The sequence below is a fragment of the Pollicipes pollicipes genome, unplaced genomic scaffold (assembly GCF_011947565.3).
Source record: "Pollicipes pollicipes isolate AB1234 unplaced genomic scaffold, Ppol_2.1 Scaffold_4323;HRSCAF=5089_pilon_pilon_pilon, whole genome shotgun sequence".
NCBI classification, from domain to species: domain Eukaryota; kingdom Metazoa; phylum Arthropoda; class Thecostraca; order Pollicipedomorpha; family Pollicipedidae; genus Pollicipes; species Pollicipes pollicipes.
The window spans coordinates 80,458-97,260 of NW_023596470.1; the positions used below are offsets into that span (position 1 = coordinate 80,458).

The 16,803-nt window shown below is 55.3% G+C and overlaps 3 protein-coding genes across 3 annotated transcripts; all 3 read right to left on the reverse strand.

The window, feature by feature from the left end:
* Positions 1-1,280: 1,280 nt before the first annotated feature.
* On the reverse strand, positions 1,281-4,427 carry LOC119097745 (dystrophin-like). Its single transcript, XM_037220715.1, has 3 exons — positions 4,192-4,427; positions 2,485-2,569; positions 1,281-1,412 (listed from the first exon to the last, which is right to left on the reverse strand). The coding sequence occupies exons 1-3, from the start codon at positions 4,261-4,263 to the stop codon at positions 1,333-1,335; spliced, it is 237 nt and encodes a 78-aa protein (XP_037076610.1). The 5' UTR covers positions 4,264-4,427; the 3' UTR covers positions 1,281-1,332.
* Positions 4,428-5,441: 1,014 nt separating this feature from the next.
* LOC119097743 (dystrophin) lies at positions 5,442-11,528 on the reverse strand (the record flags this gene model as incomplete). The annotated part of the gene is made up of 7 exons (XM_037220712.1): positions 11,474-11,528; positions 10,128-10,367; positions 9,251-9,336; positions 7,416-7,788; positions 6,728-6,839; positions 6,152-6,271; positions 5,442-5,495 (listed from the first exon to the last, which is right to left on the reverse strand). Coding segments are annotated over exons 1-7 (1,032 nt in total), but the record flags the coding sequence as incomplete, so codon positions are not given.
* A 3-nt stretch (positions 11,529-11,531) lies between these two features.
* Positions 11,532-12,853, reverse strand: LOC119097744 (dystrophin-like; the record flags this gene model as incomplete). The annotated part of the gene is made up of 2 exons (XM_037220713.1): positions 12,685-12,853; positions 11,532-11,751 (listed from the first exon to the last, which is right to left on the reverse strand). Coding segments are annotated over exons 1-2 (369 nt in total), but the record flags the coding sequence as incomplete, so codon positions are not given.
* Positions 12,854-16,803: the final 3,950 nt, after the last annotated feature.

The window sequence follows — 16,803 nt, forward strand, 5'->3', positions numbered from 1 at the left end:
GTTGAAAACATGTCATTACGCAGCCTTGTGGCAGCGTAACACAACAACAATGCAATTATTTGAATGAGTGCTGTTGTTCAAGCGGCGCTATCATCTTCTGCAATCTTGCTCGCAACGTTGGTTGTTCATGCTGTTGTAAGACAGCACTTCCCATCCGTTAGCCTGCCGCTGCTGTCCGCCAGATTTCAGGAGAAAACACGGCATACGTCGGAGCTAATGTCACTTGTTTCACTCTGCCGTTTCTCTGTGAAGCATCCAACCGCCCACCATTTGTACATCCGCGCACACACGTTAAAAGCACGGCCTTTAAGAGGAAAAACACTACAATTTCGCTCCAGTGCACATTTTTTGTTCCAGCATAACGTTGTCCGAATCGGCAAAGTACGAACACGAAATCAAGCATCTTAAAGCTACCGCTGGATCGTGATTACACACAAGCAGGTACATACGCTCCATTTCACCTTTGGTTATGGTGGGGAATATTTATGAGGACTTCCTCTCGAACAGTAGCATACAGTTTTCAAGAGAGTACCATGTAGACGCGCATAATTGACATGCCGAAAGTTTGGCAATGTTATATTCATTCAAATACATCCCCCTGCTCTGTGCTCGCGGGCAGTTCATGCAGCGGGAAGCGTTGTTTATTTCGAATAAACGGGGGATCTAGGACGTCAGTGCTCAGTTCCATTCATCTCACCTCTTGAGTTAAAGACATTTGGTTGATATCATGTTGATATGGTGCTATCTAAACGCCACAGTACTTGCAACCAAAACCGGGCCATGTGAACGCTGGGTTGGCTCTTGTTTATTTACACAACACACTGTTGACGCGTTAGCCGCAAAAAGATACGAAACAGGGCGCGTCCGCTCCCCTGCGCTCCAACATTCACTGCCGCCGCTCCGGAAGCGCTTGCTAACGTGTAAAGACCAGTAAATATCACATTGTTCACGGCAATTACACAAAGCACACATAACGGCTGCATTCAACACGATAATATTCAAATACCCAGCCAGCAGTGGACAGCCCGGTGCAACGATGTGCCCGGCACCTCACTCTCCTAGTAACAGGGCGAACCATGCACCCGTGGCGGCGGCGACCCTCATCTCTCAACTCACCACTCGGCCTCAAAGCTCTATCGCATGACAGTCAGCCATGCGGTCAGGATATGCATTCGGAAGATAAGTAGCTTGTTGTAATGAATCGCCCACTCGTGAATCACACCTACACCCAGCGGTAGCCACGGACCTCGGATGTAGCATGCACCCGACAGCATTGTCTGGTCATAACTTCCACCAACGGTGGGGGAGGGGGCAATCTACGCAGCTACGCAGCTACGCACTCAGCAGCTCTGCGTTGAACTGTTCTCTGCTGGGCAGCGAAAAAGCCAGCGGAATCGGACGCCCACAGCCACCTGAACAGATAAAATGTTCTTAACACAGTTCGCAAATTCAGCTCACTGGTAATCTGAGCGATAGGTGAGATTTACACCCACTTTATAGTTTTCGTGTGGAATAGTTGGTGACAGTACAAGTCCCTGGCATACTTTGCACGCACAGCTGTATATTGTTTTCTATAAGTCAACCATAACCATTCATTCTCGCACGTATCTTCAGGATTTGTTTCCAACCTTTTGAATGGATGGATTTCTGGGATGAGAGCTCACGCTAGACACTGCTTGCGTGTGAACCTTGACAACTGCAATCTGATCGTGCAGTTCCAGGTCAGGGCAGAATTTAGCGGCAAAATTTCAACATGCCACAATATCCGGCACGATGCGTCGTGTCCTCTGACGTCATCTGAGCTTTAGCGCGGCCGCTGCCATCGGCCGCAAGCCACATCCGTCGAGGTCATAAAGCGAGAACCCAAAGCGACTCGATCCCACTCCACCACGGATGGGGATCGAAAGTAGGTGCTCTAACCAACTGCACTATCGGGGCAGAAATACTTACCTCTTGTAGTCGACTTATATTATGTATATCAACACATCCTATCCAGTCCAACCCAACTGCATCTGGGGCAAGCTATACGACCCAGATCTGAACTGGCACAGTGCACCGAAGCTGCCTTCGTTGACCAACCGACAGCAAATCGATTTCAGGGTAAGGGAGCATCTTGCAGGGTACCCAAGCTAGAGAAGAGATACCCTGCTCTATTATCTTTGCATCGGGACCTTGCGCTTTTTGCTCTTGTCCTGCCCCACTCTCCGTTGAACTCCATTTTTTACTTCAGTGTCGCACGCGCCTGAATACATGATGGAAGCGTTGTACGCGTCTCAATACATGATGGGAGCGTCGTGCGCGTATGAATACATGATGGAAGCGACGTACGCATATCAATACGTGATGGAAGCAGTTACATGTGATCCCAGCACTACAGTTCGTCTACCAATATCCCTCGCAAACCCGGCTGCTTGTTTAGCCCCGTGCAGCCGGCGGCCAGCGCCAGCTCGGCGCCCCTGCCGCTGGCGTCGTTGCTGGGCTGACCTTCGGGCGCTGGGGAGTCGCTGGCGAGCTGAGAGGCCGTCACCGAGCGCGTCTGCAGCGTGCTGCTTCGGGCCAGGTTGGTGCCCTGCAGGCAGACACCGGACCGTCAACTCGAGACGCTCGGACGGCCTTGCGTTGACCCACGTCACATCACATCACGTCACATCACATCACATCACATCACATCACATCACATCATCACATCACGTCACGTCACGTCACGTCATCAGTCATCACATCACATCACGTCATCAATCACTCACATCACGTCACACCACATCACATCACATCACGTCACGTCACGTCACATCACTCACATCACATCACATCACATCACATCACGTTCTTCACAGCTGCGCGGATTGCCGTCTGCAATCGTCCTGGCGCCGTGCAAATGCATTGTGATGACGTGCGTGCGTGACGAGATGCGCTGAGGCTTGACGGCGCGGAGGACTTTTTCCGTGTTTGTAAGAAGTCAACTCACAAAACCGTGCGTCCCCAAAACGACATAATCCGGTCTCCACCTCATAACAATTGGCTGGTCTATTCTGCTTTAGCGTGAGTGCGTAATAGTCCTTTTCACGCAAACCTTTTGGGACTAAAACCTTCTTTGGTACCAAATTTGCAATCTCGAAAATATGACAAGGGAATGATATCCATGGTTCATCGTCAAACTTGCCAAAATAGACATAACGGTTTGCTCCAGAGGCGCTTTTGTTTCATCATCAAGCACTTATTTGTTAAGTCATAGTTGCAGTACTTAATGATTTGGTCCCATGCAACCAAATGCACAAACGTAAAATGGCGAGTAGGTACATGACGATGAAACAAAAACGCTTCCAGAGTCAGGTTTACCGGCTATTTTGATTTACCTGACGACAAACAAAAAGTTTTAATCGTGACTATCCCATTTTCCGTGTATTTCGGAACTAGGTGCATTTGGAATACTGCGGGGCAAATTAGGTAGCAGTGATGCGTGAAAGGTAAAAAGGCCTAATGTCTGAATGATGCACATGTGGATACCACGTGCAAAATGTGACCTAATACCCAAACCAAACATGTCTGTACAAATTGTTCTATCAGACGAGGTTGGTGCCAGAAGACGCACGCATTCACTGGTACAAAGGCACCAAGATTACACAGAGGGGAAGTTGGCTCCTTACTTAGAAACAACTCAGAGAGACTATGCCAGCCGTCACTGGCCCAGGGTACCGTCGAACCGGGCACATCACCGACCATTCCTGTCCAACGTCCCGCGCCAGCACCAGCCCGTTCCGGCCGCCCCCTCCCTTACTCTGTCAGCCCCAGCCCGTCCCGACTGCTCCCATCCCATACCCTCTCAGCCCCAGCCCGTCCCCACCGCTCCATTCGCCGTGTCCCGTCAGCCCCAGCCCGTCCTGACCGCTCCTCTCCCTTACCCCCTTAGCCCCAGCCCGTCCCGACCGCTCCCCTCCGCCGTACCCCGTCAGCCCCACCCCTTCCTGATCGCTCCCATACACCATAACACGTCAGCCCCAGCCCATCCCGACCGCCCCCTCCGCCGTACCCCGTCAGCACCAGCCCGTCCCGACCGCTCCCATACACCATAACACGTCAGCCCCAGCCCGTCCCAGTCGCTCCTCTCCCTTCCCCCTCAGCCCCAGTCCCGACCGCCCCCTCCGCCGTACCCCGTCAGCCCTAGCCTGTCCCGGCCACCCCGTCCCTTACCCCGTTCAGCAGGCGCCGTAGCTTGCTCAGCCGTTGCCCCAGCTGCCGGTTGTGCTCGTCCAGCTCCTGCATCCTGGTCTGCAGGGGGGCCTCGCCCTCGGGTCGGCCGCCGTCGGGCTCCTCCGCCGCCGGAGGAGGTGCGTTCTCCCCGGAGGAGGCCACCGGAGGCGGGGCCTCCTCCTCTTCCTCCTCCTTCGACGACTCTCGACCCAGCTCCGGCGGGGGTGAGGCGGGCAGAGCCGGGGCGGGTCGGCGTCGTCGCCGGCGCGCGGCGCCTCCGGCTCGGCGTTGGTAGGCGGACCGGCGGCGGCTGCCGGCAGGCCGGCCGGGGCGGCGGGGCCGGCGCGTGCCAGCCGCTGGTACTCGGCCTGGAGGGCGCGGTTCTCCTGCTCCAGCTGGCGGATGACGGCGCGCAGCTGCTCGTCGCGCGTCTCGTCCGACACGCCCTCGGACGAGAGGCTCATGCAGTACTGCGTGATCAGCTGCAGCTCGTCCTCACTGCACAGACATGGGACGCCGGACGGGTTACTGTACGCTCGGCAGTGCTTCGCTTCCGTGGAGCAAGTAACGGCCACGCTGCGGAACGAAATCTGTGACAAAGGCCTATGGCGTGTAACTGCCCAGAGTTGCAATATGTCCACGGTTCTAAGTGGCTGAAAGCAAACAGTTTCTTCTGAAAATCGCTCTGTAGGTCAAACAAGCAGGAAAATGACGAAAAAATAGTAATTCGCTGCAGAGCTGAATATGTTCCGTTTCATTTTCAATTTTTGTCGTTCGGAGCATTTCGAAATATAAATTTTTCATAAACAAAATGTCATTTAACACTAAAACATTCCACAAATGCCGAAGGCCTTTGAGAAAAGAGCGCATGAAAGCGAGCGTGCACAAATACATAAAATCCCCATACTGCAAAGTCAGCCAAATTGACCTTTCAATTACATGAAGATGGGCTCCGAGAACGAACGACACAAGTACAGCTGATGTGGCAAGGATGACACTACTGACACTCATACACAGTGACACCCTGTAAAAAAACAATCAGGCGGCATCTTTTTTCAGAAGTGCCATGATACACTAGTCTATCAAACGTGTTAAACCCCATGCAGTTGAGTCCTCAAACAGCACAACCCCAATCATGTTTCAGACTGCCCGGACCGCCGCACCGCCCGACCCAGCACGAAACGTACCTCTCCGGACTGGAGAAGCTGTGAGCGTCCACTTCGGAGGTTGCGTGTCCGTTCGTGCGCGCCCTGGTCCAGTGAGCAGGTGCGCAGATGATCGGCGGAGGCGGCCGAAGTGACGCCCTGAGACGACACACCGTGTGACGTCACGGCATTCAGCAAACAACAGCGCTCATAACTACCAGGCCATGATGTGTTTGGAAATGAACGACCGCAAAAACATGACATGAAGACGCGTTGTTTAAAATAACTTACTTAAAATGACTTGACCGCTTAGGACGGAATTCAACGGACGACAGCGCTCGTAACTACGAGGTCGTAATGTGTTTGGAAGCGAACGGCCGGGCAAAACAGGACATGCATACGTATTGTTCGACATGATGCTTCGAAAAGTCGGGTATATCAAACGATTCTGGCAGAAACGAACTGAGTTTCGTTGAAAGGGAAAGGGTGACAGAGGAACGTCATGATGTGTTTGGAAATGAACAACCAGCAAAACATGGCACGAAGGCGTGTTGTTTAACATGACGCTTAGAGAAGTCGTTGGCCATATCGAACTATTCTAGCAGAGACGAACTGATTATAGTTGAAAGGGAAACTGTATAAGGGAAATATTAAAACAGCAGACCGAGCTCCAGCAGCCCTGAATGATGTGGCGCAGGTCCATGAGGCCGAAACCAAGGTATAGCTCCTGTGCTTCGTAACGGCAGCACTGATGCCGGCACCGCTAAAACATCGATGTTTAGGGACAACGAACCGGACGATTTATTGGCCAATACCTCAGCCATGGGCTGGACAGGGAGGTAGCCCAGCTTGGTATGCTTGCGGAAGTAGTGCTTCGACTTGAACCGGTTTCGTATCGACCTGGTGAAGTCCTTGATGTCATCGCTTGACGAACTCTGGAACACAGCCATAACGGTAACAAGGCCCAACGCGAATCCCGAAAAGACAGCAATAGCAAAAACAAAGTTTTTGTTTGCGAAACAGCGTGGTGCAAGACCAATCACGCAGCATCAATGGCACATGACATTCCCGAATAGAAAATGACTTATGAGCCAACCACCACTCAGCTTGATGATCAGCTTGAGAAATGCTTGTGCAACAATCATGTGCTCAGCGTCGCCCTTTACAACTCATCCCGCATTGCCGTTCAGCTTTGACGAACATGGTTCAGAGGGGTGGGGAAGTAAAACAGTTGTATAAAATGAGTTTATTCAAATTGGCGGCACGCAACTCGGAGCGTGTGCTGAGGCTCTTTCGCCGAGGGAGGTAGTGATCTGGTCCAATGCATGCATCGCAGGCTATTTAAGACTATATTTCTTCCCTCCAGAGCATCTCAGCTGATGTTCGCTTACCTCTGTGCAATATTCGTGCATGGGATGACTGAGTTTGTGACTTTTGGCGACACGTCCGGTGAAGAAGCATTGCTGACACATATCGAAGTTGAAACATTTCAGACACCGGTATCTGTAACGCAGGTACAACTGGATCAACTCAAGAGGATTGGAAACTGCGTGATGCGCGTGACTGGTTTCATAAAACCATAATTACGAGCAAGACAGTCCTAGTTACAAGGAAGCAATGCAGCCCTCACACGGCGTTTAACAACTTTTAAGCTGTAAAGCTGACATATGCCACTTAATAATACGCTCCCTAACATCCTCAACACCGCATCACATTTTGATACCTAGCACATTAAAACCCGATATAATGCGAACACATATTCGATGCAAGATATGGAATTGAAAAACACGTAAAAGCACCAAAAGAAATGAGCAGATTGGTCACCAAACTTTTGGTTTCGGTTCGATACCCAACCAAGCTCACGGAAATTTTATAGAATGCTTACTTTCAGAACGCGGACCATTTCCACTACAAAGAAGCATGTGACAACGCAATTTACCTTACTTTTTTACGTGTATTTCTGTAACGCCCTTTGCAAGTCGGGCACTGGGAAAAAATCGCCAACACTCAAGTAATGTAAACCTCCGTGTCGCACTACGCATGCTTTCAGACATTCACGCTGCCTCTGCCGGCCCGAACCTGAAACCGACGATGGGGTACTCCTTGCAGCCATTGCAGCGGGCATGATGTCGGGACTTCTCGGCGCCCGCCACCCGGTGCAGCACCGGCAGCCACACCAGGCTCTGCGGCTCGGCGCGCAGCCAGTCCAGGACCTCAGCTTCGCACAAGGTCGTCTCCTGCTCCCCCTCCTTTTCGTCCTCTTCGTCACCGTCGGCCGCGGCGGCTGCGGCGGCGGCGCGGAAGCAGCTGGTGACAGACGGTTGCACGGCCGCGGGGCCGAAGGCGACCTCCTCGCCCATCTGACCAGGTAGCTGTAGCAGTTGGCTCAGTAGCCGACCCAGCTGCTTCTCGTTCAGCCGCTGTCGGTTGTCGGCGCCCAACTGGAACATGTCTGGGAGGAGGGAGCAACAGGTGAAAGTCTGTCGCTGGCGGAGCCGGACCAGCGATGGCTTTGTGCACAGGGCCCCTTCTAACGAGTGATAGTGGTGAAACTGGACAGGCATGAAAATGCGTTTATTCTATTGTATTGCAGTATACTGTTTTGATCTTTTGGTACACAGTCACACACCGAGACATCATCCGCATCGCTTGATCCGATCCTTTCCCTTTGTGCGCAGCCAGGCGTATCCCAGGACACCTCCGCACGGTCTTCCGTGGGCTTTCCGGTTAATTCCTCTGATCGTTTACTGACCCGAGAAGTCCTCGACCCCTTGCAGCTGCTATTGATCAACTTTTCAAGGTCATTCACTGCAGTTCACAGTCATGCCCTTTGTAAGACTGTGCATGCTGTCGCCTGTAAGCTAGGTGCACGCAAACATGTGCAGATTATTTCACGCCGCCTAATTCGAAGTTACCCAAAGATGCACACCGTCATCAAAGCACCACAAAAACTCCTTCTCCAAGGCCATGTTGTTGTTCAAGGTCCAGAAAGATATGGCTATTAACTTATTCGTGTCTGAAGTACGTCAGCACGCATCGTCTCGTCAGCGGACAGCAATTAGCTGTCAACTAGCTTCACGTCTTGAATGCGAGTCTCTATCACGAACGGCACGTTTTTGATACATAATACAGGCATCTAAGTATTACTACCAATTATGACCAGCATGATGTTAAGAATCAAATGAGCATGAAAAGCGCCGCCACCGAGAATGCAAATGCACCTGAAAAACATGCCATCACGGAAAAATATGGAAGAGCACCACGACAAAGGGCCAAAACATGTGCACATAAATATCGACATCTTTACACACTCCTTAACAAGCCACCTTGCGGCGAAATACAGTCCTATAAGTGGGTCAGCCCGTCCGCTGCAGTGGCAATGCTGCACTTACAACGCCAGTTTGGCATCGACTCTGATATTATAAAAACGTTCCATGACGTAATAACACAAGGCCATATTGGAGAGCATACTTACAAAACAGTACCGCTTTGTTGCCACAGCAATCTTTTGCACTTTTACCACACCAATAATTATACGTGAGCCCTTTCCATCTCATTTGATGCCTGCCTAAATATCTTCAAATGTGGGACATTCCTTTAAGCCCTACACCGATATCCACATGTAGACAGCAGAATACGCACGGGGTGTACCGCTGAGCCTGCTCGATGGATGGTGTTCATTCCCTCTGGTGACCCAACCTGATCTCCCTGGGACCAGACATTCCGCTCGGAAGCGGTACGCCTAGCTGGTCCGTCGACTGCAATACTACTTACGGCCGACGCCGACATCTGACCCGGCTCAACCGTGCACATCGACCATGAATAATGAGCACTTAGCTCTGTATGTGCGGTGCACGATGCGAGCGTCCGCAGCGTTTGACCTCACTTCCATTTCGCGTCGGACTCGCACTCACAGCGGTATTTCTCCTCCAGATGTGCCTTGCAGAGAGTGATGATGGCCAGTTTAAAGGAGCTGACAGGAATGCGACCAGTCCGACGGCTGCAACGAAGGTGTGATGTCATACTGGATGCCAGAAAACCGCATGACATCATAGCGAGGCTGAAATACAGCGGACTAAGGAGTTAACGTGCCAAGTGCCTTGATAGTGCACAATATTCCGTGGTTCTTTTTGACATTTGCACGCCAGATGCAAAGTCAATTGCATACCCACGATTCCAGCTCGCATGATACAACTCACTTCCGAACAGCACACTACATCAGGCATCATCATTTGAGCGAAGGGGCAGCAAACCAAGCGCGATTCGCTCACCCCACTGCGTATCCTCGCACGTCGTAGTCACTGCACGGCAGCCGAGGCAGTTCCGATTCTCACTTGTAAACGCAAGCAGCCAGCTGAGGAGGTCTATCTCAGCGCAGGTCCGCCGTCACGCACTTTGTAAACGCTGAGCAGCCAGTTGAGAGGAGGTCATCCTCAGCGCCAGGCCGCCGTACTCACTTGTAACGCTGAGCAGCCAGTTGAGACAGAGGTCCATCCTCAGCGCCAGGTCCGCCGTCACTCACTTGTCGTAAACGCTGAGCAGCCAGTTGAGACAGAGGTCCATCCTCAGCGCCAGGCCGCCGTACTCACTTGTCGTAACGCTGAGCAGCCAGTTGAGACAGAGGTCCATCTCAGCGCCAGGTCCGCCGTCACTCACTTGTCGTAAACGCTGAGCAGCCAGTTGAGACAGAGGTCCATCCTCAGCGCCAGGCCGCTGTCACTCACTTGTCGTAGACTGAGCAGCCAGTTGAGACAGAGGTCCACCCTCAGCGCCAGGGCCGCCGCCACTCACTTGTCGTAAACGCTGAGCAGCCAGTTGAGACAGAGGTCCATCCTCAGCGCCAGGTCCGTCGTCACCGGAGGGTCCATACCCCCGTACAGCGCCACCAGCACGGCCACCACGTCGGGCACGGCCACGAGACCGGTCGCTGGAAGGCGCCACGCCTGCGCCTCAAACGCCTGCGCAGCCTCGGCCAGCGGCAGGCGGTGCAGCAGCAGGGCGCGTTGCAGGCGCCGCAGCTTCAGCGCGGTCCTGGCGGCACGGGGTGAGATGAGATGCATGACGTGCTGAGGAAGACGGAGGTAAGGCGAAAGTCTGGCGTGCTAATGGAGACGGGGTAAGGTGAGACGATTAACGTGCTGACGAAGATGGGGGAAATGCGAGAGCCTCGCGTGCTGAGTGAGACGGGGGTAAGGTGAGAGTTTGGCGTGCTGAGGGAGATAGAGGCAAGCTGAGATAACTGACGTGAAGGAGACGGAGTAAGGGGAGAGTCTGACGTGCTAATGGAGACGGGAGTTAGGTGAGACGATTAACGTGCTGGCGAAGCCGGGGGCAATGCGAGAGTCTCGCGTGCCGAGGGAGACGGGGGTAAGGTGAGAGCCTGACGTGGCGAAGGAGACGAAGTAAGGTGAGAACCTGACGTGCAGAGGGGGACGGGGGTAAGGTAAGATGTTTGACGTGCCGAGGGGGACGAGGATAAGATGAGAGTTTGGTGTACTGAGGGAGACGGGAGTGAGCTGAGATAACTGGCGTGAGAGAGAGGAGGATAAGGCGAGAGTCGGACGTCCTACGGAGAAGGGATGGGGTGAGGCCGATGATGCCCTGCCGCCGCGAGGGGACGAAGCTGGATTAGACAGCCGCGGTTCTGCCATGATGAGGAGGACAGAGGCGGTGAGACAGCTGAAGCCCTATCATTCTGACGAATAGGGACGTAATTTCGCAGGTAATCTGAGGTACTGCCGTCCCCCAACTCACGATGGGGTCGGGGGTCAGTCCCCAAGTCACGACTTGGTCAGCATCGATTGAGGGGGTTGAATGGTGAAAAATAACGTAACCCACTCTCAAAATACGCCGAATATAGGATTGCTGATCGGATTTCGCTGGAGACCACGTTGGTACGTGGCCGGAGCCCTCACCCCCCTAACTGAGAAGAAAACGTGACTCCTGCTGACGGAAAGAGGTTGAGGCCCTGGCCAGTGTAAGGTCCGGAGGGCACAGCGGAGGGTCTCCTTGTCACAGCCAGTCGTTCAGCAATCCATGTATCCGAACAAAGGGGAAGAAGAAGCTACAAGGAAGAAGCGGACGGCTTACCGACCATGACTGGCAGCCCACCGTTCACAGCAGCCCGGCCGGCTCACCTGTACGCCGAGAACCGGACGGCGTCGAGCTGCGGCAGGCCGCGCATGAGCTGGTCGAGCCGAGCGGGTGGTCCCACTGGGTGCGTCGCTCGCCGTGGTGCAGGTAGTACGGCACGCCGTGCTCGGTCTGGGAACGCTCCCAGGGCGGCTCCACCGAGCGGCCCAGGTCGGGCGGCGCCGGTGGCCCGCCGTAGGCCGCCGAGACGGTCGACGCCACCGAGTGTAGCCGGCCGTTGAGGACGGCCAGCCGAGCAGCGTGCTCCGGGGAGAGCGGCACGCTGCGCCGCACAGGCACCGGGTCAGACCGGGTCAGACGGGGTCAAAGGGGTCAGACGATCACCGGCCGTTGGGGACGGCCAGCCGAGCGGCGTGCTCCGGGGAGAGTGGCACGCTGCGCCGCACAGGCACCGGGTCAGACGGGCGAAATGGGGTCAGAGCCCCACCGGCCGTTGGGGACGGCCAGCCGAGCGGCGTGCTCCGGGGAGAGCGGCACACTGTGCCGCACAGGCACCGGGTCAGACGGAGTCAGACGGGGTCAGGCAGGGTCAGACGATCACCGGCCGTTGAGGGCAGCCAGCCAGGCGTGCTCCGGGGGGGAGCAGCACGCTGCGCCGGGTAAGACGGGGTCATACGAGGTCATACGGGGTCGGCTAGACAGGATCAGACGGGGTCAGGGGTCGGGGTCGGTTAGGCAGGATCAGAGGGGTCAGGGGTCGGGGTCGGCTAGACAGGATCAGACGGGGTCAGAGGACCGCCTGTCGCAGCTCAACGACGGCGGGAACAACTGAGACAGATGTCAGACGTCACAGCGCAGCGCTGGGAGTCGCTGGGTTGAACAGTGCGCGATTAAGCCAAGGGGCAATTCAAAGCCAGACGTTGATGCATAGTCTCTACGTTGACTTCGCAACTAAAATAGGCATCGATGTAAAGCCAGACGTGGTTCAGCTAACGCGAGTTGAATGACTTCGACCGGGTTGTAGTCAACTTGACGTGAATCATTTCTAGTGCTTATCGGATTCTTCACCAAAGAGCGAATCTTTTCTCGTCGATCATCGACATCAATTACGCCCTAACAGCCCGTCGAACCTGCGCGCATCATAGCAATCACGCCATCATATACCGAGGCAGATCGCATTTACCATAGCCGATAAGCCACAAGCGTACAATCCGAGTCCGGCGAGCAGATCAGCAGCGTTGACTGCCGCACTCACTTGTTCTCTGCCAGCCGGCTGGCCTGGGCATTGACGTCATCCAGGCTTCGTTGCACCTCCAGCAGGCGGTCCTCTGCGACGTCACCGTTGGTGACCACGTCAGGCTGGGTCTGTTCGATGTCGTTCAGCCGCTGCTCGACCTCGTTCATGCACCGCTCCAGCACGTGCCTCTTCGTGAAACAGGCGGGGGAGTAGAGTTTGAATAGCGATTGAAACGCCCAAGCCTTCTCGACGTAACCACACGAACGGTTGCAAGTTAATGGCAGTTTTCTTGCCCAAACGGCAGCAACAGAATCAGCTTCTTTCTATTGAGAGGATGGACATTGGGATGCCCTTCCAAGAGATAGAGAGATGCGCTGATGCTCACAGGATAACCGACGCACTGAGAAGGAAAGGCGAGAAATGCCATGTGACAGAGTTAAGTAGGCAATGATACACTTCAGGGCAAAATGCCAAAGCAGACTATTAAACGTAGGAGTTAGCGTGACCACTGCCATAGTTCCCACTCAGTACTCCTTCAAGTCAAAAGGTGCTCGTGGCGTTTTTTCTATATCGAGCAGGGTTGACAAAATGCCCCCATTTTATTTTCTGTAACAATAAGGCATCTGTAGCTATCAATCAACCGTTTCGCTCAAAGACCATACAAACTCTGGACTTACGGAGTGGCTTACGGTGGCTTACGGAGTGAATCTAGTTTTATAACTATTGTGTGATTTTAGGAAAAATGTGCAGCGCCGGTAGCTGGGCACACAATTTACGACATGCGATGGGAAATTTGACAAATCTTTAACACGCTTAACACACACTTAATCGTCATTCTCCTTATCATGGCGCCAACCATCCAGCGATAATCGAGCACGAGCACGCACACAATATTTCGCCAGGAGACGACATCGTTTTGACCAGGACAGAACGGTGCCTGAAGTCTCCGTAAAGTGTGTGTCCGCCGGTCTCCCTCTACATAGCCGCTGGCTATAAACACGTTGGCTGTTGGCCCTGCCTCGTTTGCCAGCAAAGCCAAGTCACAAATCTCACAGCGGACAGCGGAAGACGATTGGCCTGATCGGCGGCGTCGTCACCGGAACCGCAAACACCACCCACATCGCTCTCCAAACATTTGTGCACGCTGCGCTGCTATCTACGCCCAGGGTTCTGAGCTTTGGCAGATATATAGTGACGTAAACAAGGTGGCTGTGGTGTTTGCGGGTGTTGAACGGCCTGGTCTCTGGAGCATCGTTTTCTAGCACACGGAACCATGAGTCACTATGAAAATGATGTGGCCGTCGGCCACACCCGTCCCACTGACATGCAGTCGTTGAAAACTTGAACATTCAGTTAGGCACGAATGCCGGGGGCCAGTCGAGATCAAATTTCGGCGCACAAACAGCACCAAAAGCCGAACAGCAAGCTTGCGTGCATGACTTAACATCCCATTTTCCCGCACGCCTCCACGAGCGTGCTGTGGCATGCCACAGCGTGCCACACGCCACATGCCACACGCCTTCACGGCGAGTGGCAAGCTCGCCAGCTGCTGAGTTTGTAATTCAAATCGACATGCATTAGTGGACCACGACAGCGAGCAAAACATGGCGGCGAAGTTCTCTCGATGAGGGACCGCCATTGGTGGATAACCCGGTATGCCGGTGCCGCAGTGACGACACCACCTTCGGCGGAAACTGCGCAGTTTCACATGCCAGGGAAAAGGCTGGAGGAAAAGGCTTCCATGGAAAGGTCGCTGTGCTGGAAATGCCTTTACGGCATTCTCCATCCCTGGTGATCACGTTTCCATAAGCTTCCTTGCGCGGAGGACCAACTTACTTCACGCAAAATTTTATCACGTGAGCCATTTCCTGCATGCAAACATGCGTCAAAACCACACAAAGCCAGGATTGGGCCTGGACTCACTGTTGGACCAGGACTCATATACATGACTCATTCCACAGGTGGACGGTGCTCAAATGCAGACTCATCAGTTCAAGACCAATGATCTTGAAATCACATTCCGCCGCAAAATCATAGTTCTCCATCCATAAGAGCATAGGGCAGAGAGCGCTGGATGCAATGCGATGCACATGAATAGAAAGCAGCGTGCCGAGTAGATGAGAAAGCAGGGTGCCGAATACGTAAGAAAGCGGCGTGCCGAGTAAATAAGAAAGCAGCGTGCCGAATAAATAAGAAAGTAGGCACGATGCGAAGACAAAGCACCAAGGAGTGCCAATGAAAACCACGCGCTGACAAACTTCCCGTCGTCGCTCTGCCTTTGATACAATCTGCGCCTTACCCCCGGGGCCGCACTCAAGCCACCAGGAAGACAAAAGAAACCTCTCATTAAAAATCCGATCCTCTGCGATGAATGGGAGACCACCATCCCGCGCGAGCCGCGCGTCTCCAACGCCAGTGTTTAGGAACCGCCGGGTTTCCGTCCGTGGTCGTCCATTCACGGCGTGTTTTTTCAACCGAGTCATCAAGTCAACGGCATGTTTTTGGAGGCGGCCGGCGACATCTGTTTGCTTTTGGTCGGCGAGGCGGCGCCATATATCAGGGGCCGTCTCATCGCCGCGGCTCCGGTGCACCACATGGCGCCGGAGAGCGCCGCGCACCGTCGCTTCACGGCGCCGGCGTCTCTCGTGGGATGGGGCCGCACGCGCCACCGTCACCACCGTCCGCGCCGATAGCAACGCAGGCAACCCGCGCACACCGGCAGCAGTCCGAGGTGGCGGAGCCCAACAGACCTCCGACGGCGACAAGACTGGAGCGATCCTTGCATGCGTTGAGGGTGAGGGTCAGGGTGGGTGGGGGGTGGGGTCGAGGGAGGGGAAAGAGGGGCACGGCCTTGTTGCCCCGAGAGTGGGGTGTCAATATGTCCGGTTCGACCAGCGGTCCAGCTCGGCATAAACCAAACAAATTGGGCGGGTCAGGCCGCCGGCTCCGAGGCCGGCACCGAGTGATGGACAGCAGCCAGATCCGTCTGCAGCTGGTCTGCGACGGCGAGGGGGGGGGGGCCCCAGACAGCTCGGACAGCGCGGGGGACCCGGGCAGAGGCGGCCGGACAGCGCGGGGGACCCGGCCAGAGGCGGCCCGGACGGCGCGAGGCGCGCGTGGGACCCGGTCAGAGGTGGGCCGGACAGCGCGGGGGACCCGGCCAGAGGCGGCGGACGCTGGTGCTTTGTATGGATGTTGGAGACAATTTTTGGTTGGACAAAACGGCATGCTCATCGCATTTACATGAAGCAAAAATGCGCTTTCGCTGCGCTGTCAACAGGTACGGCGAGGTTCTTTCCCTCGCGGACACCAGAACTGACGTCTCATAACAATGACCGATACGTAACCTTTCTTCATATATATGTGCTCCCACAACCGGTGGCCTGTGGAGGGGTCCCGCAGCCTGAGTCGTGTCACCGAATTTAACATCACCCCCGTGCGTGTGGATGTCAAACATTAAACACGCGATGAACAGACTGATTGGGCGGACAGACGGCTGCCTCCTCTGGATCTCGCACGCAGGAGCAACGGGCATATTGCAGCACACATCATTCATCACTGAGTCGGTGACAGGTCTCACCGTCCGGCGGCCGGCCGTCCGAGCGGCTCGCCCCACGCACCTCCGTCAGCCAGATGGCGTCAACGTCCCTACGGGGGCGGGGGACACGGCACCGGCAGCCGCACGCCAGGGCGGCGGCGGCGGTCGGCCGGGGGGTCCCGAGAGCCGACGTCGCGGCAGCAGCAGCGGCGAGCGCGCCGCCCGCCGCTCGCAGCACAGCTCGGCGTAGCCGGAGACGGCGTCCGGCGGCGGCGGCGGCGGCGGGGTCAGCCGCGGCGGCTCAGAGACCGGGCGCAGCGCCGCCGGCGGCGTCCAGGTGATCGGGCGGACCGGCCGCGCTGCCATGGCAACGCCGGCTCTGTCACGTGACCACGCTCACACCCGCACCACGCCACAACGTCGCGAGGCCACGAGCTCCCGCGGCGACGCGTGGCACCGTCGCCGGCGGCGTACTCGGAGTCGCAACCGCGCGCGCGCGGGTCAAAGGTGACGCTCGCCGCCTGCCCGGGGCGGTGCGCGCGCCGGCCGCGCGTCGTTCGGCGACTGAGGCCCGCCGGCGCGAGGCGTCGGCCCGGTGG